The sequence below is a fragment of the Rhododendron vialii genome, chromosome 6a, assembly GCF_030253575.1.
Source record: "Rhododendron vialii isolate Sample 1 chromosome 6a, ASM3025357v1".
In the NCBI taxonomy this organism is placed as follows: domain Eukaryota; kingdom Viridiplantae; phylum Streptophyta; class Magnoliopsida; order Ericales; family Ericaceae; genus Rhododendron; species Rhododendron vialii.
The window spans coordinates 24,780,732-24,803,063 of NC_080562.1; the positions used below are offsets into that span (position 1 = coordinate 24,780,732).

Here is a 22,332-nt window from a genome sequence, read left to right on the forward strand (position 1 = left end):
TGTTCCAAGGACAATAGGAACAGAACTTCAGACAACGTCAAGAACAAAGGGGGAATAAGACCTTTATAGCTCCTAACCCAAATATACAAAATGCATGAAATGATAGTGCACCTCTTTTCTACCTGCTTTGTTTTCAACACAGACAAAATGCACTCTCTGAAAAATCATAAAATCAGGCTAATTAAGAAGAATCAAATATTATCATTGAAGTATTACTTAAAATTAAAAACCATTAAAAGAGCAAACGATTCAATCAAAATATGTGAAGGACCACACACAAAAATGAGTACAAACCATCATTTTTGGAAAACAAATAGTAGCAACTGAAGAACAAGGGGAAAATTTGCAATATCGAGCCACAGGTCTACTTCCCATTTTTGTGAAGTGATGGATTTGTTATTAGCAGAAAAAGAGAGGACATTTGGGTTTTTGGGATATACAAGCAAAAAGGCAAAAAGGAAAAAAGAGAAAGGAAAAATGACCTCCCGAGGCCCTTCTAGCTTTTGCTCTCCTTGCATCAAATTTGCAAATGCATTTATGGAGAATGGGTTTTGGCTTGTCTCCCCCAAACACCAAAAATTTGAAAAGCTGAAAGTAATTTTCAGATATTATCGAACGTACTGAAGATACTGTTTGCTCGCTAAATAAATTTCTACTCTGTAAAAGAGTGATATTACCTGGAACGTTAGGTGAATTGTCTCAAAGACTATTATTTCGGCTACTTGTCATCATATGCAACACAGTGTGCTTTACCTTCCACTTCAATTTGGTAGAATTTGGCAATCTCAATGAACCGAGGCTTTGCATTGATATGAATCTCATAGAACACTATGTAAGGAAAAATTTGTGGGTAGAAGACCTTGTTATTTCCAGTGGATTGGTTTCCGTAGTTCTGCTCTATTTTGGTTAAACAAATTTCCTCTGCTGTTGTACAAATTCCACCAAGAAATCAAATAAGAAAACTCACCCAAAATCGTAGACCAAAAGGTTCATATCTCAAACGACATCAACTCTGTGCTCCATATCTGCTAAAAAATTGCCAAACAAAGAGGGAGAGGGGGACAACGCTGATGAGAGGGAAAATGGTGGGAGGAAGACGACAAGAAAGAGCGAGAAAGAGAACCTGTGGAATAGAGAGTGCGAGTTACTTACCGGCATGATCATGGCTGTGATTCTGGCCGGAGATCCGAACTGCTCAGCTGCGCTGAGACGGAGTCGCCGTACACCGATCGATCTAGCGAGGGGTAGAGAGAGAAAGAGAGAGAGGTCTGCATTCGGTTGAGATCCAAATGAACAGAGACAAAAAGAGAAGAAGAAATAGAGCCAGAGACCTGGATCCTTCTAATCCAGCAGATGTAAGGCACGTGGCCGCATCTGGTCTGTAGGGAAAAATGCATGGCTCAGATCCAAACAGCCTTCATCCGTCCCATTTGACGTAAATATCCCTGAACACAAAACTGCAGCCCCTCCAATCAAGGGACCTAATTGGAAAAATTGGACAAAAAAAGGAAAACCCTTTCAACGTTCTTTTATTATAAAGTTAGATATATATATATAAAACACGTTGATGGTGCTTGTTGTCGACCTCATATTTATTTGACACAAGGATTTATTTGCATATAAATGGTTTGTAGTAAAAAAAAACTATTTAAACATAGAGCTGTAAACGAGCCGAGCCGAGCTTTGTCGAGCTCGACTCGTTTGGTAAACGAGCCACAAAATTGAGCTTGAGTTTGGCTCGAGTCTCAACGAGCCGAGCTTAGTCATTTACCAAACGAGTCTCTTTAATCGAGTCGAGGCTTCCTTAACAGCCAAACTTTTGTCGAACGAGACAAACTCCATTCGGCTCGTTTAGTAAATGAGTTGATAACTCGAGCCCGAGCTTAGCTCATTTACTAAACGAGCTAAGCCGAGCCGAGTTCGCGAGTTGTTCGGTCAATTTGCAGCCATATTCGAACATCCCTTAATGACCTTAAACTAAATCAAAAATAAATAAATACTTAATGCCGTTATTGTACTTCTCTCCACGAACAAAGAGGGATACTTACTGACGAAATTTGAGGAGGAAATGGTTGAACAAAGACGATTATTCCCTAAATTTGGTTGCATGCGGCACCCATGACCATTTTTCATCATGTTTTATTGGCAAAAGGGAACATTGCAAGCAAAAGCGGACATTGCAAGCCAACCAAATTGCATGTGTGGTTTAGTATGCTCAAATTGAAAGTGAAGCGTGCAAAGTGACACCTAATGTAAAGTGCAGCGGCGCGAGGTTTGCGTTTATCCTATTTTCTGAAACCTCCTTGTGATTGGTAAGTAGAGTAGATATCAGGCTGCAAGAATTCTAAAAAGACTATATATGGATATAGTCATTCGATCGAAAGTTCAAATTGTGAAGCAAGAAAGCATGCAGTGGTTTATTCAAAAGGCTAGCAAAGCATGAGCGGGTCTGGACCATCCACGCAAAATGAGGTCCCGTTATTATTGATATATATATCCCAGTCCACACGAACATTCTGTCCTTCATGTTCCCTTCATAGATACTGGAGTATATATCTTCAGTACTGCACCTCTCTATGGAATCCTGCACATGTGTTAATAAAATCAAGATTAAAAAAAAAGAAAATGAAATAAACATAAAAACCCAATACATATGGAACAATTTCATGAAACTAGGAGTATCAAATTAGATGGTCTTCAAGTTCAAATCCGAAACATGGAGCCTAGAGCAACGTCCATATGCTATTTAGGCTCCGTTTGTTTCAATGTAAAATGTTTTTTCAGAAAACAAACTTCAAACTTTTATTTTCCGGTGTTTGGTTGGCACTTGAAAATGTTTTAAGAATCAACAAAAGAGTGTAGAGAGAGGAGGGGCTTAAACGATGAAGAGATCTGAGAATATTAGAATTGAAGGCATTTTGGAAAAATAACTTGCGGAAGATTTAAGGGTAAAGTATTTTCATCCAATTAATTTTCTTATTTTTTATACAACCAAACACTAGAAAATAGGTAAAACATTTTACTGGAAAATATTTTACGCCCAAACAAACAGAGCCTTAGAGAAAAATGAGAAAAAAAACTCAAGTTGAGTCCATTTACCTACTACCTAACCGTGGTTATAGAACCCAATCAATGGTCCTCTCATGTAATATCACTCCTATGATCCTCCTATATACTTTATAATTTAAACAAGAACCATCACGGTCCCACTTGACAATCCAGTAAGTCTATTTGGTAAGTCTAGATTTGTTCTTGGGTCCATGAAAGAAATTAAAGTGATCAGACATTTGTACATGCTTGATCCTATTGTATTGGTCACAAGACAAATGGGTTGCCAGACACTAACCATTACTTTCTCTTGTGTTAATTATGCTTCGTTCTGGTAGATATTGAAATCAGATCAATCTTTTTTTCTTTTTTTTTTTCCAGCTCGGATAAGAAATACATTGAGGCCTTTCATCAAATTGAACTACAATCTGTCCTATTTTGCATCACATGTGAGTTACATGACAAGATCATCACATGAGACTCGGATGCATACTTGATTGAATCTGCTTATCGGGAATATTCAAGCGATAGGCATTAAAAACCAGGTTTCATAATTGCTACTTCTTAAAACGTAAGTAGCCAAAAGAACTAAAAAATAGTACTAGTTTAATCAGTCATATTATCCCTGAAAATGTATTGAATTGGCTACAACTGAACCAAAACCTATTACGAACTAGGGATATATGAACTCCTAATCGGTACATGAACAGTTGAGGGGTTCAAGTCAAAGAATTGAATACAAAAGGAAGAAGAAAGAAGAACTTACTTGCTGCAGTCAATGTTCCTAGAAACTAAGAAGGGCATGGAAACACCACATAACCTAGGAAGTGCAGCGAGCGCAGCATCCCTGAAATTAGGGTACTGAGGGACAAGCTGCTTGTAGCAAAAGCATATTCGTCTCCGGTCAATCGTGGTTTGCGCCCTACCACTGAGCCGTCTCAGCTCGTTGCAGCATGCGAGAGACGGCTCACGCACCACGCCTGTAGCATATAGGGAACATTGGACCATGGATGGGCCGAGATCAATGCACCCGAGGGCCGCCACCACATGTGCCATGACAACCAATGAAATGACCAAAGCTGTTGCACCACTCTTCACCATTTTGCAGTAATAATTAGCCAGATCACATGAACTCGGACAGGGTTTTAATGATATATATAGCATATGAGTAAGGTATGTATCGGTCTGGCAGGCAAGCCGAGTGAATCATTTCCTAGTCTTAGAAAAGCATTTTTGGCTCGGAGGACTGGAAATAGTAGTAATGTTCTCGTGAGTGTTACTGGAATTCTGGGCAATTTGTTGAAGTTGGTTTTGTTACGTTTTCGAATGTAGTAAGAAGATGACCTGGGTTTTTGATTTATTTGAATTTATGAACTACTGACAAAGGTTTTCTCATCAGCTCATAACCGCTCTGGGCATTTTCTCGGTTACTATTTATAGCAAGAAGGGAGTGGCGTTGGTTTTTTGAAAGGGAAACAGATAGGAGTTGGCTGGGTAGCCGCTGTGCCCTTTCCAAAGGCCAATTATTGGGTACTCCCAGAGTGTCATGTGACGTTGCCATGTGATACTACTGCCCGCAAAATACAAGATAGTCACAACACAATGTGGATCACTCATTGTCTTCCAGTCACCCATCAAAAGTGAATGATAATGTCCCTACCGCGAAAATTTGTCGTTACGTAAATGGCTGGAAGTACCACGTAGGCAATGCCACGTAGTACTCCGGAAGTGCTGAATAATTACTCCTGTCCAAATGAGATCCACTTTGGGTCAATATAGTAATTCGAACCGTTCATTCTGAACAAACGTTGAGGCAAAAAATTAAGTTGAACAGTTTTTTGATTTTGAAAGAAAAAATAGACATTAGCTGCAATGTATAAAGCCCGAGAAACAAATCCTCTTCAGAAATATAACCTTTTTCATAGAGTCTTTTAACAGTGAATGGAAATTTCTTGAATAGATTTCTCCAGTACTATCAACAAAGCCTCTTCAGTATAGACAAGAAAGTTGACTGCAGTAGATTGTTATCCAAAGATCATGATAAATGACGAGAGATAATCTTCAATGTCCGAAAATCAGAAGACAAATTTCCCCCCTTGAAAGCACGCACTTGGTCAGTATTGCTAGTCCATTGAGAACATTTATGCTACATGGATGAGCGAGCCACTGTGGTTTCACTGTACTGTGGGCAACAGAAAACTTTGGACAATAATATGTCTAGTATATGCCACTGAGCAAAATGAACATTTCAATATATTTCTCCCTAAAAATGTGCGAAATATGAAAAATTAGACAGACAATAATGTGTTTGTCCAATCTGAAAAAGCTAAGGTATTCTTGTTGGAGATAAACTATTCCTGAAAATACTAATTTCTGTTGCCTAAATCATGGATATTATTTTAAGGTGAAAGGATAGTGCCCAACAGTAACAGAATGAGAATTTTATCACGAAGATCTGTAATTGGCATCGTAAAATGGGTGAAATAGAGTTTGAACCTGAAGTACTTCCAATTCTCAGTTTGGCCCTTGAAATACAAATCTTTCCTCATGTGGAGCATTTATTTGTCCCAATTACTTATCGCCATCCATTTGGCCCTTTAGGTGTACCACTGGAAACACCACATGGTACTGAAATTTTCCATCTTTCGCCCTTTAGGTGTACCAATATTGGCCTTTCATATCAATGTCACATGGCGTTTTCTGGTAGAAAAGTGGACGTCAGTTATGCATTAGGTTCATTGACAAAATTATATAGTGTATGGACCAACTCAAGAAAATCTTATGTTCAGGGACCAAAGTGAGAATTGATAATTTAATCCAACTATGGTTTCTTTGCTAGGTCAGCATCCCAGCCCAGCCTTGTTGAATCCAAGAGACAAATCTGAGGGCCTTGATGCTAACGACCAAGCAAAGCCCCACTGGCTCCTGAAGGACTCGACTCACAAGCCTTGAACACAAGCAAGGTATTGAGCAAAGAGCAGTTACCTCAATGAGGACTCATAGCATACTTGCATTTGATTTACTCAGCCGATGAGAACATAACCTGATCCATCAGGGAGTATCCCTGCTGCAGCAGAAGGCATCTTGGTTCGGGTTGTTTTTCGGACTTGTGCATGCGCCTCAGCCTCCTGTTGAAACATTTTGACAAGCTCTTGGAGCTCTAATTTTCTTACTTCAACCAGGTCTTCAGTGACTGGTTTTCTTAATCCAAGATAGAGCAACCCGATGGCAATTAGCACAATGCCCAAAAAGATGAGGAGGCCCGAAAAAAGGGCAAATGCATAAGGTGAATTTTCAGACCCCGGAATTCCATCCACATTTATTCCGAAGAGTCCAGTTATGATAGAGAGAACAAGACCACAGCCACCAAAGACTCCGAGATTATGACTGACCCTCAGGCTTTGATCCTGAAATCATCACTCAGAATCAGAAATCTTCAACAATAATAGGGAAATGGAAATCATAGCATAAAGTCTACCTTAAAAGCAAGTAATAAAACATTAGAAAGTCTACTAACACAACAATGTGTACACAATTTACACATGTTAACATGGCATTGCATGATTGGTAACTGAAAAATAACTGCTTTGTAATGACCAATCATGAGGTGCCACATTCACATGTTATGTAAATTGTTATACACGTGTTGTGTTAGTAGACTTGCTCATAAAACATTACTGCACTCTGCACAGAACCTTTATCAATATCTCTGCCCTTACAAATAACAGTCCAGAGGAAAAAGTAAAATAGACCTGCTACTGTAAAAAAATAGTGTATCGTTGTTTGCAGTTTAACCAAAAGCCCACTACTTTTTGGGATGTTTCGTTCTTGAAACCCACTGCTTCCAGCTCTACCATCAAAGCACGATTCATGCTTCCCGAACTTTGCAGTGAAATTGCTTTTACATAAATTGACTTCAAATAACTAACTCTATAAAACAGAGAAAAAAAGAAAGAAAAAAAGGAGTAACATGAGCATACAATTTCTTAATTGTCTCGTACAATTTCTTAATTTAATACTCCTATGTTTGTATTTCGTAATTGGGAAATTCAAAAATTGAAGGGGAAATTCCCCTTAAAATCTACAACACAATTTATGTCCACAGCATACCCACAAAATTAAGGGGGAAATTCCACCATTCCGCTACAAGACCAGCCATGTTAAATCGCATGGAGTGTTGGACGTCTTAAGAAACAACATGTGAATAAAATGAGTATTTGAAATGAGAATATTGAGATGTGTGTATAGTAAGACTTTGCAAAATAGAATTACAAACGAAAACCTTTGCAGGATGGTAGGGGCAGCACCAATAAAAAATAAAATCCGAGGAAGGATTAAGGTGTCGTCTATTATAGACCGGTCCATGCACTATTACAAGGAGTGATATGGTTACAGTAGATGGTAGCACTAAGAGGAAGGGTAAACCAAAATTGACTTGAGTGGCGGAAGTTCAAAAAGACCTAGGTTCCTTGGATATCATGGAACACAATGCCCTTACCCTACAGGAAGACGAACTATGTAGTCCTACCCACCCACCAATAAACTCAATTGAAAAAATAGATTCATGTAGCTGAACCTAATTGATTGGGACTTAAAGTTCAATTGGGTTTGATTTGGTTTGGTGAGAAAACAATGTTGTCATAATAGAAGTTGGTGATATAAAACGTCACTTTGAAACCAATAAACGAATAACCGCCTCCAAAAAAAAAACTAAGACAAGTTAGTTAACATTCGAATGTCTAATTTCTTATCATCTCTTCATTATTCTAAATTAACTGGCATTGTAGTGGCCTCAATAATTAGCTCGGACCATGACCAAGCCATATGGCTCGAGGTGGTCCGTTGATCTGATCGGGCAGACAAGGTCCGTTAGGACAAGGCGGATTGTTCGGATTTACTTGATTGCTCGGCCATTACGCCTGGGCTCTCTCCGGTGCAACCGGGTCATCGTGCTCAGACTTATACAAGTCATGGATAACCGACCCGGATCCGACCAGTGCAACCGGCGTACTGTGGAAGGCATCTTGCCCATGTGCACCTAACCGCCTGGTCACGTACGTCATGATGACGTAGGCCGAAGAGGTTACGACACATGGCAAGCGCACTCATAAGGGCCAGCTCGTGTCATGTTCTCCGTAACCGTCTTATCCGATACGTCAAACGTGACATCATCTGAAGAGCAGTTACAGGACGTGTCGAACACATGGTTGCTTGGAGAGCAAGTCTGGAGGTTCTATATAAAGGAAGAGCTCAAGCTTTGTCCATTGGCTTTCTCCTCCCACAGAAGACATACTTAACCATCAGAGTGCCTTCCCGGTCAACTCCGGCCAGTGTGGGCACTAACAGTGGGTGTCACCTGTGCAGGAACACCTGAGAGCAGAGAAAACAAGACCTGAGCTCGGATCAGAGGATCAACCTAGCCCCAACTGATCAACTAGAACGCCACAGGCACCTACTTTGGTCAACATCAACTGTCCTGTAAACCATCTGCATCATCATAGACAATGGGACAGCTTCCCAGTTTTGTACTCTACAGCTAAATAAACGACTAATGGACGATAGAACAACTTTGATGCGAGCCTGTGATGTAAAATTTTTCTCATTCCGTCCAATATCATGATAGATACTGCTACTTCAAATATGATGCAACCTCCTTTCTGAAACATCACCCCTTGCCACAAATTATCCTATGACCCCAAAGAGCTTAACAAGCCTTTGTAGGTCATAAAATAAACATGCAGGGCCTTCTAATTCTCTCCAAAGTCCAAACTACTTAATCACTTGCTGATGTAGAAAACTAGCTTCCCTAATCAATCTTCCTAATAATAAACAGCAGTGATTTTGCATTGCCTTCATTTGGTTCATTCATGATTCCTAAATTTTCTGAAAGACCATCTTTCCCAAATAAAATCAGTTTGTAGCATGTGTTATTGGTATAATCTAAAGTGAATGATATCAATGTTCTAAAAGTCCCCGCCTAGGGCCGATTAGTCCCCGCCTAGGCGCTAGTCCCCCGCCTAGGTCCCAGGCGGTACCCAGCCGACTTGGGAGCGCCTAGCGTCTTTTAGAACCTTGAATGATCCATATGAAGATATGTGGGTAGACAAATTAAGTGATCTGTGATGTATGTGTACAGTATACAGCTACACACATACTTGTGTGTTTATAGAGAGAAGTTTCAGCTGTAAAATAAGAAAAGCAAAATATCACGAATATTCTTAATAGCTAAGATCCAAATTCTCAGTATCCCAACTGAACCATAACACTGAAGCATCAACAAATTACCTCAGCAGTGTTACAACAAAAATGCTACCAGTTAAACCAAGTATGTAAACAGTCATTATCACGAGGAAAAAGAGTATTTTGAAACAAAAGCTTTTGAGCATCATGGTAGTGTAATACCTGCAACCATGCACGAACAGTGCTCTGTATGACATCTTGAATTGTGAACAAGCGACCACGAACTGCCTCTTGCTCATCAATCATTTCCCTAGTACTCTTTCTTATTCCTTCTAGCAAATTCCTGGCTGCATTTCCCCTCAAATGCTGGACAAGCTCAAATACAATCTCCTCTCTTGCATGTAGAGACCATTTTACTCTGATAACCTGGAATAAGATGAAAGATGGAGAAGAACTTACAAATAATTAGCATACAAGCTGTAATGGGAACCTAAATCTACTGCATATTGCAAGTAATGTAACTCCCAATAGAAACCTAAACTTATCTACTGGCTCCTGCAGCCTGCGTAAAGGTTATGGAAGCCTCAGATGTTAATGTTTCTCAAGACAAAATTTTGAGCTATAACGTGACCGTTCAATTGATTAGAGAAAACTAGACACTAGAAACTTTGCATAGATAACAAGGAAGGGTTCCCAATTTTCAAGTCAAGGCCAAGTAGCATTTACTAGATTATGTTCTAATTTCAAAGGAGGGAATCCAATACATCTTTGTTGGATAGATAGGTATACATTCTTGGGCTTGTTCCCAATAGCTCAAGCTTTTGGGGCAGTTGTCGACACAAAGTGCATGAGAGCTTCAGTTTATGAGAGGTCTTGTGTATGCATATCTTTGCCTGCACCGTCGGGTTTCTTCCTCTCTATTTGTATTCTTCTTAGCACCTTCATTCTTTAGGTACAAGACAGGGTTGCAAGTGATGGAGGATGTTGATACCTTAGCTTGATTGATACATGGGTGGGTCAATCGAAAAATAATTTAAGATGTTATAACAATTGGTGATCTAACAGTCTGAGTAGGTTTCAACTAGCATATCTAAATCCTACATTCAAACCAATGAGGCTTCAAGAAAAGAAGAAAGGAAAAGAGGTGGATAGAAATCTTCCACACCCCGTGTATAAAAAGCCACGGGTTTGATCAGTTTAGGCAGTAGTACGCACTTGGTGTTCATCTCTTAAAAACTCAACTAAAATGAACTGAAACAGTGGGCAAAAATTCACAGGCTGCTGAACCTTCCCAATTTCAAGTAGTGTTTGGGCTCCATAATCAGGCATTCAGAACACATGATATCACAACAATGGTAGACCTAGTAAAGACAACATACGAAGCAAGTAACAAACCTGAATGTCCCATAAATCACCACCATAACTAAGGTCCAAAATTGGTTTAGCCCCGACTTCTAAGATAAATTTTAATACGAAGAAGTCCACCCAAGAATCAACCACCCAAGAATCAAATTAGCCCCGAGTTAGCCCGAGTGTGGGAATAAAAGGCATGTTGAAAGATTGACCACCAACTCACTTAAAAGCTCAAGTTGCAAGATAGAGGGGTAACTTGAATCAATTAACTTGAGGCCCAGCTTCCCTCAATAAAAACAGCAAACACTTCCACATATTACAATTAACAATCTACAAGAGCAGGCAAAATAAAGATTTTTCACAAAGTACAGGGCAATGCCCACAACAGCTGGGAATTTTGTATAGGCAATGATTTTGAATAAAAATTGCTCTTTGATTTTGTTGAACAAAGTTTAAGAGTTTGTGTAGACACCCTATTTTGGACTGTCCAGACCAGTTTACTTACGGATTTTGATCCCCCAATGATGATTATGGTCAAGAACACTCCGAGACTAATGGTGTGTTTTGAGCTTGAGTGTCCTGAACCTCATTCAAACCTATGTCGAGTCTTGCCCAGACCCTTCAAGCCAGAACCAAATGGCCTCAGCAAAACCATACTTGCTTACGCCAATACTGTGCTGGCGTGCGCCGGTCAACTGCCACGTGTCAGTCATCGACCGTTGACTCAGTTGCCACCGGCACACGCAGGTACAATATAGGCGCACGCCAGTCAAAAGTCGGTCAAACATCACTATTCAACCATGTGCTCGGGACTTTTGTGGCCACCCTGACGTAGTCTACAGTCCCCTGATGATTACCATTGTGCAGCCGGCTCTCCCTCTCTCCTACACCACCTTTCAACCCAAGTCTCATGTATTTAATGCATGGGAGGCTCACTTCTTAACCTAACCAACCTCTAACTCAATTGATCAGCCCTCTCCTCAGCCTATTCCTGGCCTATAAATACCCCCCTTGCATATAAAAGAGCATTCAAGCCCTCTCTCTCCTTCTTCTTGCTCTCTCTCTTCTCCCATCAGTTGGAAGAGAAAGCCAACCCTCTTCCATACACTCATCACACCCCCATATTCATCATCCATCCCTTAAACTTCAAGTTCAAAGCTCAAACCTTCCATCAAAGGCCAATAAAAGGTATACCACCTTTGGTTCTGCAACCTGTTCTGACCCCTGAGGGGTGCCAGCAGGGTCAAGGCTGGTAATCAATACCAGTGTCCTGACCCCAAAGCTGGTAGCATTTCAAGGATCGCGAATGGTAGTCAATGGCGCACGCCAGTAACAATAAGCCGTACGCCAGTCATGGTGATACGTGTAGTACTAGCGTGGGGATCATTGACCACCAATCTTTCTGTTTTCTTTTGTTTCATCACCTTTGAGCATGATAAGAACCAGTTTACTGCTTTCTGTATCTTAGAACTGTGTATTTGCTTATCTGTTATTTCTGTTTTAGAAGGCCTCTGGGATCCTCCTGGTCGTGTTCCAGAGCCCAAATCATGCAAAGCCAAGCACTGACCAAATAGTGTAACTGGCGTACGACAGTTTCAATGAATCCAGTGGCTGGCCCTTGCATGGCAGTCAAGTCTTGGCCTCTGTTTATGTTCTCCACGCTGTTTATGGGGCATTCTGTTCATTTTATTGCTCTATAAGCCATTTCTGCTGCCAGTAACTGCATTTATTCTATTATATTAACTGCGTGGTTTGTCCTGGGTGTGCACTGGTCCTTCCAGAGCCCAGAGGGTTGAGAAAAAAGGAGCTGTGAGTTTAGATTTACCGGCGCACGCCAGCACACCGGTGGCGCACGCAAGTAGCCCCTATATGCAGTGGCCCGGCCAGTGCATATAGCCTCCCTTTGCGTGCCTCATTATGGGACAGCGTGTTCCAGTCTATTTAAAATGCTCACAGGTGCTTGTTCTGAATCTATTATCATCTGTTTCGACGAGCACCCACCACATTCTGTCACATAAATGCAACTTTTTATAGTTTTAATCCCTTTAACTGTTCCCCCGCCCTAATTGGCTAAAGAAATGATTAATGAGAGAGAAATGCAAAGGTTTTACAAAATGCCCGAGTAGAGACCGATCTCCGGATTGGGCGAGAGGGGTGCCATAAAATCCTTCCCCTCTCTTAACCTGACTCCCGAACCTCAGATATCGAAGGTGACGACGGACCGGTCTATGCCTTTTCAAAATCAAACAACGTAGCAAGCGTTTCAAGTTCGGTTCCTTGGGTATTTCACCGCTAAAACCCGAGTGGCGACTCTGAATTCTAAGCGTTTCGCCGCGCTTCCCGAAAGAGGGCGCACCCGATTTTTAAGACAAATTGAAATTTTGGGGCGTGTGCCCACAGTTTGATGTAACAATGACGCACTTGAGGATGAAGGAAAGATGCTTAAGATCAGTCTTCTATTAGTCGAAATTGAAGCAAAGCAATTACACACTTGATGATCAGTTTATAGAGTCCCCTGGCTTAACAAAAAACAAAAGAAAATGGAATCAAACCAAGCTTCTGTTACTCGAGAAAATCTACAAATCTAAGGGATTAAACATAATTAAGAAACAAACTATTGCTTTTCAAAGAAGAGAAAATTATTAGCTTCATTCATGAAAATATGATATCAGTTGCACTTTCCACACACAATAAACAAATGACTTCCCCTCAAAGCAAGAAGGAAAGTAGGATACCTGGGTGGATAGCCTTCTAATTTCTTGGTTTAAAATTACGCTGAATAGTTGCATGTCTTCATGAGTTCTCCTATCAAAGTAAAATCGTTTCGTTTCTGTAAATTATATACGAAACATATTTAAGTCACATTGAGTGAAATTTGTATAGCCAACAAAAATGTCGCCACAGTGCAGGAAACCACCTATTCATAAACTTCAACTCAATTTCATCTGCTTCCCCGAATATGGATTTGCAAAATAACCTACATAAAGTAATATAAGCAAAACCTTTCACTATGACATATGCAGAAATGATAAATCAATTAGCACCTATCATCCCATTTAGCAAGGCGGCAAGCCAGGAGGGCAATGACCTCATGGATTGTTTGCGGTACATTATAACCTCCAGCAGCAAGCATTTCCTGATCAGAGGCAAACAGGAAATGACAAGATGAAGAGAACAACCTCAGCATGAAAACTGAGACAGAATTTGCTGTTGACAGAAACAAAGGCACAAAAAATAGGCACATGGCTGAGCACGTACGAACCTGGACTTCTGCAATGCCTAATACATTAATATTTGATGCAGACCCTTTAACATGCAATGCAGATACTAAGAAGTTTTGTGCTTGCCATGATCGTAGAACTACAGGGACGTCATCTTCACCAACAAAAGGATCACCTGCTGACTGCCCTAAGAGCTCAAATAATAATCCACCAGAAACCCTTACAGGAACCTGCATAGATAATAACCATCATTTGGCAGTATAGATGAACCATCCCCACAAAGGTACATAATATTTGGGAACCATAAAGGATTTTTCATTGAGAATACACTACCTGTCAAAGCAGAATTTCTGGAGATGATTCTCATACCAAAAATAGATGATTTGTTTTAATGGTCTGATTGCTTAGGACCCGCAAATCAGTTGTAGGATCTTTGACTTGTATGATTGCTTGTGATAAGGGAATTAGTGGTAAATGGCTTAATCTTTGGGATTAGATAGTTGTAAACATTTATTGTATAGAATATTGAAGAGTATAAGAAGAGGGTCTTCCTAAGGGAATTACAAAACAGTTTTCCAGAAATATACTTACTCTCATAGATTTGTCATGGTATCAGAGCCCTAGCTATGGTGTCTCGTTTTTAGAAGTGTAAGCATCTTAGAATCCATTCTTGGTTTTGTGTTGCTGTCATCAGTTGTTCTAGAGGTATCATCCTTCTCAAGTACTCAAGTCAATCAAGTTTTTTTTTGTGTCATTTTTTAGAGTTTCCTTTGTGGTTAAGAATGTCAGAAAAATCAGAAATTTTTTCCATCAAGATGGATGGGAAAAATTATTTTTCTTGGGAGTTTCAATTTCGCATGTTTGTGAAAGGGAAAGAATTATGGGAACACATAGATGGGTCCATTCCTAAACCAACTCAAAATGCTGAAAAAGCAAAGTGGGAAAGTAATGATGCCAAGGTAATCACTTGGATTTTAAGCTCAGTAGATTCCAAAATTGTTCTCAATTTGCGTTCTCATACTTGTGCTAAATATATGTGGGCTTATCTAAAGAAGATTTACAATCAAGATAACCCAGCTAGAAGATTTCAGCTTGAATTAGACATATCTGAATACTCCCAAGGGACTATGCCTATTCAAGAATATTATTCTGGGTTCATTAATATTTGGGCTGAATATAAGGAGCTTGTTTATGCTAATCCACTGGATGCAGCTTTTGCAACTCAAGCTAGAGGAAAGGATGTGAGCACAAAACAGTTCTACAGCTGCAAAGAGTTTGGCCATATAGCCATTAATTGCAAAAAGAAGTATTACAACTACTGCAAGAAGCCTGGACACCTGATCACAGAATGTCATCGCCAACCTCAAAATCGATCTCCTAATGCTTTTTATGCTGCTCCTGTTGAGGGTTCGCACATGGTTCCTAATGCTTTATATGCTGCTCCTGCTCATACTTCTACTACTTCCAGTGCTATGACTTCAGAGGTAGTTCAACAAATGATTCAATCTGCATTCTCAGCTTTTTGCCTCACAGGTAAAACTATCTCATCTCCTGTTTGGTATGTTGACTCTGGTGCTTCCAATCACATGACTTTTTCCTCAGCACAACTTGCAAATATAAAGCCATATGTGGGTAACTTGCAAATACAAACTGCTAATGGTGAAGTTGTGCCAATCAAAGCAATGGGTGATATTCCTCATACTTTGCCCTTGCATAATGTTTTCCATACACCACGTTTGGCTTCTAATCTTATATCTATTGGTCAATTGGTTGATGACAATTGCAACGTCTCATTTTCCAAATCTGGTTGCATTGTGCAGGATCAAGCGTCAGGGAAAGTGATCGGGAAGGGACCTAAATGTGAAAGGATGTTTCCTATTCGTTTATCTAGCTATCCCAAGAATAAATCCTTGTTTTCATTACTTTGTTCTACGTCTACTCCATCATATCAGATGTGGCATAAAAGATTGGGGCATCCTAATGCCAAAAAATTGTTGTTCATGTTGAAATCTGGTCTACTCTTGAATAAAGATCCTGTTTCTTTACAAGATGTTTTGTTCCATTGTGATAGTTGCAAATTGGGTAAAAGCAAAGCTCTTCCTTTTCCAATTCACAATGACATAACTACCAATTGCTTCGACTTGATTCACTCCAATGTTTGGGGGATTGCACCTGTTTCCTCCTATTCTCACCACAAATACTTTGTTAAGTTCATAGATGACTATAGTCGCTACACGTGCGCCTATTTCTTGCATCATAAATCTGGTGTTTCCGATGCCTTCAAACGCTTCATGGCTTATGTCAAAAATCAATTTTCCACATCTATAAAAGTTTTGCGATCTGATTCTGGTGGAGAGTATATAGATCATGGATCTCAAAATTATCTTCAAAGTGAAGGAATAATTTCCCAACGAACTTGCTCGTATACTCCTCAGCAGAATGGGGTCGCTGAACGAAAAAATCGACATCTCTTGGATGTTACCAGAACACCTCTTCTTGATGCATTTGTTCCAACTCATTTTTGGGTCGAAGCTCTATCTACGGCTGTGCATCTTATCAATAAACTACCTTCACCCAATCTTCAAAATCAATCTCCACACTTTCGGTTGCACAAAACTCATCCCGACTACAACCAATTGCATACTTTTGGTTGTCTTTGTTATGTTCACTTGCCGGCACCAAATCGGAACAAATTAATAGCGCAATCTGCACGCTGTGCATTCCTTGGGTATGCATCTAATCAAAAGGGATTTTTGTGTTCTGATCTTTCTGTTCGTCGCATTTGCATTTCTCATCATGTTGTCTTTGTTGAAAATCAGTATTTTTTCCAAAATCATCATGCTTCTACTCCTACATCATCACTCTCTTACCTTCCTGACTTTGATAGTACTTCTCCAACTTTGACAAGGTCTAAACCTGGGATTGTATATCGGCGAAGAGGTAACACTACCATTCCACCAAATGGTCCTAACCGTGAATGCTCCCCGGCTCCTGATCCAAGTCCTAAACCTCCTTAACTTCGAAGATCCACTCGCCCATCTAGACCACCTGAACGCTTGTCGTTTTTAGCCACTTCGTCCCCGACATCAATTCCAGCCACTTATTCACAAGCCATGCAGCATTCATGTTGACAAAAAGCAATGCGGGAAGAATTGGAAGCTCTAGAGAAAAACCACACTTAGGACATTGTCCCTTGTCCAGTAAACCATAAACCGATTGGCTGCAAATGGGTTTACTCGGTTAAACTCAAATCTAATGGCTCCTTAGAACGATACAAAGCTCGGTTGGTGGCTCTTGGAAATAGACAAGAGTATGGCATTAATTATGAGGAGACTTTTGCTCCTGTGGCTAAAATGACAACCATTCGTGCACTGATTTCTATCACAGCTTCTCAATCTTGGCCTTTTTTTCAAATGAATGTGAAAAATGCCTTCTTACATGATGATCTTAAAGAAGAAGTCTATATGAGACTTCCTCCGGGTATCCAAAGGGATTTATTACAAATGTATGTCGTCTACGACGCTCTCTTTATGGGCTAAAACAAGCACCACGGGCTTGGTTTGAAAAGTTTCATTAGAATCTTCATCAACTTGGTTTAAGTCAAAGTGCTACTGATCCTTCTCTGTTTATTCTCTATTTATTCGTCGCTCTGGTGTTGGTATAACTATTCTCCTTGTATATGTCGATGACATCATCATCACGGCGAGGGATATAAAAGGTATTCATCAGCTACAAGAATCTCTACATTCTTCTTTTCATATGAAGGATCTTGGAACCCTCACCTACTTCCTAGGACTTGAAGTACATAAGTCAACTCAAGGGATTTTTGTTAATCAATTCAAACATGCAAAAGACCTTATTGCTTTGGCTGGTCTTGAGAACTCAACTCCAGTGGACACTCCACTTGAGGTTAATGTCAAATATCGGAAAGATGAAGGCAATTTACTCTCCGATTCTATGGCATATAGACAGCTAGTAGGCAGCTTGGTCTATTTAACAATGACCAGACCGGATATTTCCTACGCTGACAATTTGATGAGTCAGTTTATGCACCAACTTCAGCATCTTCATCTAGCAGCTGTCAAGCGAATCATCCGCTATTTATTGGGAACTCCGGAGTGTGGGTTATTCTACAAAGCTGGTTCATCTATCTAGCTTTCAGCTTATAGTGATGCTGATTGGGCTGGATGTCTAGACTCACGTCGATCTACAACTGGGTGGTGCATGTATCTTGGCGATGCTCTTATTTCCTGGAAATGTAAGAAGCAAGAAAGGGTTTCAAAATCTTCCACTGAAGCCGAATATCGAGCCATGTCTTCTGCGTGTTCTGAGATTGTTTGACTGCGTCACTTGCTCTATGAATTAGGCTTTCCACAAGTGGATCCCACGCCTTTGCATGCTGATAATCTGAGTGCCATACGTATTGCTGAAAATCCGGTACTTCATGAACGAAGTAAACATATTGAGCTGGACTGCTACTAAATTCGGGAAGCCTGTATTGATCACATCATTACTTTGCCTCATGTGTCCACGGAATTTCAAACCGCAGATGTTTTCACAAAAGCATTGGCAAATTCTCGCCACCAGTTCTTAGTTGACAAATTAATGCTGGTCAATTCACCTGCATCAATTTGAGGGGAGGTGTCAAAGCAGAATTTCTGGAGATGATTCTCATACCAAAAATAGATGATTTGTTTTAATGGTCTGATTGCTTAGGACCAGCAAATCAGTTGTAGGATCTTTGACTTGTATGATTGCTTGTGATTAGGGAATTAGTGGTAAATGGCTTAATCTTTGGAATTGGATAGTTGTAAACATTTATTGTATAGAATATTGAAGAGTATAGAAGGGGGTCTTCCTAAGGGAATGACAACACAGTTTTCCAGAAATATACTTACTCTCATAGATTTGTCACTACCGTCAATAACCAAATGAATTGAGTGAGAAAATATCAACAAGAAGCAGCTAGAGCACCATTCTTGGTATGCGGAACTTTGTGAAAGTTCGCATTTTAGCAGCTACAAGGTTTGTTACTCGCAACACAATAGAACTTTTCAAGAAAGAAGCAGCTATCCCGATAAGCTAAGTACAACAGAACTTCTGAAGGGGTCATCTCCTTTTACAAAACCATGCCAAAGATAAATTTCTTGACCCCGTAACAACTCTTGAAATCAACGCAAAATCATGTTATGGTCGCAGAATGAGCATGATAAGTTGCCAACAAGTCACACAGAAAGATTGTTAACAGCTGGAACACAAAAGGTCCCATCCTTAAGGGAAAATATAGGAACTTCCATATTGCAGACAATAGGTCATTATCTAAGAAACTAACACTAAGTGTGCAGAATGAGTGTGAAGCAGAGGATTAAAAATAGAACAAAAGGAGAGGAACTGGTGTATGCACTGCCATTTTCTTTATTCATCTTTCAATTTATTTAGTTATTCTGGCTAAAAGTCTCCACACACTTCCTCATGTAATTTTTCTATATCATTGTCCATATGATGTAGTTTTTGGTACCCGTCTTAGGAAAATATGAGAAGGAAACTGAATTCTGTCAGATAATGGTATTTGATAACCAAAACGCATTAACTGTCAGAGGTGGTAATCAGAAGGAAACTGAATTCTGTTGGTTAATTTACCATACAAATTAACAAACATATGCACAGCCATGGCAATCAATTAGTCAGAGGTTAAATAATGTCCATCTCGAATTGCTCTAAAATTGGCCCAAGCATATAACATTTTTATGCCACTACTTAATTCATCCTTGTACCTCATCCTTTTTTATTTTAATCTGCCGTCTATTTGGTTTCTTTTCGCCTGTTCTTTCCACATTATGCTTTTCAACTTCTAAGATAGACCAAACATAAAAGGTAACCAAAGGACATCTTATTCTTTGAAATGCCTACATGAAATGCACTAGAAGTCATCCAATTGAGAAGGACAATAAAGTACCTCATAAAGAAGGTGCTTCATACACTCACTTATCAGTTTACTTTCATCTCGTAAAGCAACGCTAATAGCAGGATGTAACCACTGAGCATTATTTAACCATGTGTCGACAAATGGATGGCCTGCCATTACATGACACCACCACGTTGGCCCTTTAGGCCGTTCCCAATATGGTGCTGCAACATCTGCAACAGTAACATCATCTTCCTCTTCTGTTAACTCAGTGGGCTGTGAGGCCCAGCCTGCATCAACTTGCACTATCTGGACAAGTTCAGTTATTCTAGCCCAACCAATTGGTACCCAATAACTTCCAGGAGACCTTTCCCTGACTTGGGAACACCGTAAATGATAATCCTGCTTATAACTATTGCCATCCAATGTATCCATCTCACTTGCTCCGGGTTCTTCTGTGGGTGATGAATCTAAGTTATTTTCATAAACTTGTGTGGGTAAAGAATTTCCTGGTATAGATCCAGGAGTTTGCTTCTTTGACACCTCAATGGAACCAGATTTTGGCCATATTGTCTTCTTACGAACTCGAACAAATTCGAAAGCACAAATAAGTCCATCAGTCCACAACTCACCACCCAGAATGATGTCTGAATTTGATTGCTGTTGGCGATTCCCTGGTTTCTTGGGATTGTTACTTATGGCTATGGGAGCTGAATTGCCATCACCCAACGCCCTACTACTCATGTTGTATTTTCACCACACCAAACCAAGTAAATACTTCCGAGGGATCTTCAATTAGCGGGCTGGAAGCTCGAAAATCAAAAGTAAATGTGTTTTTACAACCAAGATATCAAGAGAGTTCTTCATGACAAACCAAGCGAAGAAAAAGCATGAAATGATGGTTACAAAACATCATAGAAATATCCTAGGACTAAATAGATATTTAGAAGTCCAAAGGAAAAAATTGGATAGTCAAGAACACAAAATAAAACAAGAAGTACATGTGTCGACCCGTCTATCAAAGGCAGACAGGGAAAAGTAAATTCAATACTGAAATTGCTCTTTTTAGCTTTTTGTTCTTTGCAATCTTCAAAGTTAGTAACAACTCCGCCTTTAAGACTGGTAAACCTCACCGCACGGCACAATGGGCACATATTAAGAAACAAAAAATGATGTCAAGTTAAAACACATTTTGTCCCTCTACCCATCCCAGGCAGGCCAAAAACCTTCATCATTATGTATCGTCACGGTTATCACAGCTGGGCCAAAACAATAGAACTCACGCATTAGCAACACAACATAGGCAGATGATATATCATACAATAAAACCTTAATCCTTTGATATACAACATAGGCAGATGATATATATACAGTAAAACCTTAATCCTTTGATATTTATATGGAAAATGGAAACCAGATTTCATTGCAAACAAACAAAAATTCCCCAAGGTAACATAAACAGGAGCCTAACCAAGACTACGAAAGGCTAACTTTCTTGTGACGCACTGTAGGTGGTTGCTTTACCACTTCAGTAAAGGGAAGTGCCATAATAGAGCTTTGCTTCCTCTAATCGGGCCTAATCAGATGGGCCTCGCTAGTGATTAATCGGCGATTAATTCCTTGTTTTAGAAATTCCTTGTTTTAGAACACTGATTTTCTTGACTGATGAACTATAATGCCGGAAACAACCACAACTCTTGATCTTTCCCCTTAACCTGTAGAACCCTCAATTTCAATCATTTTGCTTGTGGGAAACTATTAGTCTCTAAAATGGAGCCAAATAATCTAAACCAAGTCCATGTAATCTTGTAACTTGATAGAACTAAACTCCTGAAAAACTAATTCTGTTTCAATAAAATACTAAAGAGAATGGAAGTTACTTCATGGGTGTTATAGACCTGAATAATAATCTGACGGTGCTCCTTAAATCCAAGTTGGAAACTCAGGGGAATTAATGTGTTAATTAGAGATGTGTTACGAATTGCAGTAGTCTGCAGAGGGAATTAGAACCTTTGTTACAGTGACGCTTCTAAATGCATGAAGTACTCATGTCGGACACTCAGTGCTCGGGCACGGGTGTGAGATATTTGTCCAAAATCAGTAAACTCGTATCTGAGATGTTTAGCTTCGTAATGTATGACGGTTGGACACATACACGCACCAGATACTCGTAATCTATTACAGTAATCTATTCGGGTTCCCAACGAACGGTCGTACACAAGTAAATTCAGGGACCAATTCAATTCATAGATTATCAGAAGCTGAAAATTGATTGAAAAACAAATATGGGGTTGAAGAAACATGAGAAGTGGGGTGTACCCATGACAACACAACACAATGTAAACTGAAAATTTAATCCGGATAACCCAACGTGAATTGAAAATTACCCGCTAAATCTACAACATGAAAGAACCAAAATCGAATTCAGATTAGGGTCGAAGTCGATACAGAGTTATCGGAACATCGACAATTTGTTGAAAAACAAATATGGGATTTGAGAAATACGAGAAGCGGAGCGTACCCATGACAATGTGAAGCAGTAGGATGGAGCTCCGCCCACTCCCGCATGAGAAAAGCGGATAACCTCAAGATGAGATTAGTCGAGTAATGCCCAGGAAAATCGAC

The 22,332-nt window shown here is 39.8% G+C and overlaps 2 protein-coding genes across 8 annotated transcripts; both read right to left on the reverse strand.

The window, feature by feature from the left end:
* Positions 1 to 2,387: 2,387 nt before the first annotated feature.
* On the reverse strand, positions 2,388 to 4,783 carry LOC131329046 (non-specific lipid-transfer protein 4.2-like). Its single transcript, XM_058362098.1, has 2 exons — positions 3,815 to 4,783; positions 2,388 to 2,584 (listed from the first exon to the last, which is right to left on the reverse strand). The coding sequence occupies exons 1-2, from the start codon at positions 4,210 to 4,212 to the stop codon at positions 2,575 to 2,577; spliced, it is 408 nt and encodes a 135-aa protein (XP_058218081.1). The 5' UTR covers positions 4,213 to 4,783; the 3' UTR covers positions 2,388 to 2,574.
* Positions 4,784 to 4,927: 144 nt separating this feature from the next.
* LOC131329045 (uncharacterized) lies at positions 4,928 to 22,332 on the reverse strand. Of its 7 annotated transcripts, none has more exons than XM_058362097.1 (9): positions 22,229 to 22,332; positions 19,759 to 20,510; positions 13,844 to 14,032; positions 13,626 to 13,717; positions 13,499 to 13,558; positions 13,317 to 13,386; positions 9,451 to 9,654; positions 6,034 to 6,455; positions 4,928 to 5,171 (listed from the first exon to the last, which is right to left on the reverse strand). In XM_058362097.1, exons 2-8 carry the CDS (start codon positions 20,449 to 20,451, stop codon positions 6,072 to 6,074), a joined length of 1,692 nt encoding a protein of 563 aa, XP_058218080.1. In that variant the 5' UTR covers positions 20,452 to 20,510; positions 22,229 to 22,332; the 3' UTR covers positions 4,928 to 5,171; positions 6,034 to 6,071. The 7 variants fall into 7 exon arrangements, with proteins under 7 accessions (XP_058218080.1, XP_058218079.1, XP_058218076.1 ...); XM_058362096.1 differs by having other exon boundaries at positions 4,928 to 5,194; XM_058362093.1 differs by having other exon boundaries at positions 4,928 to 5,225.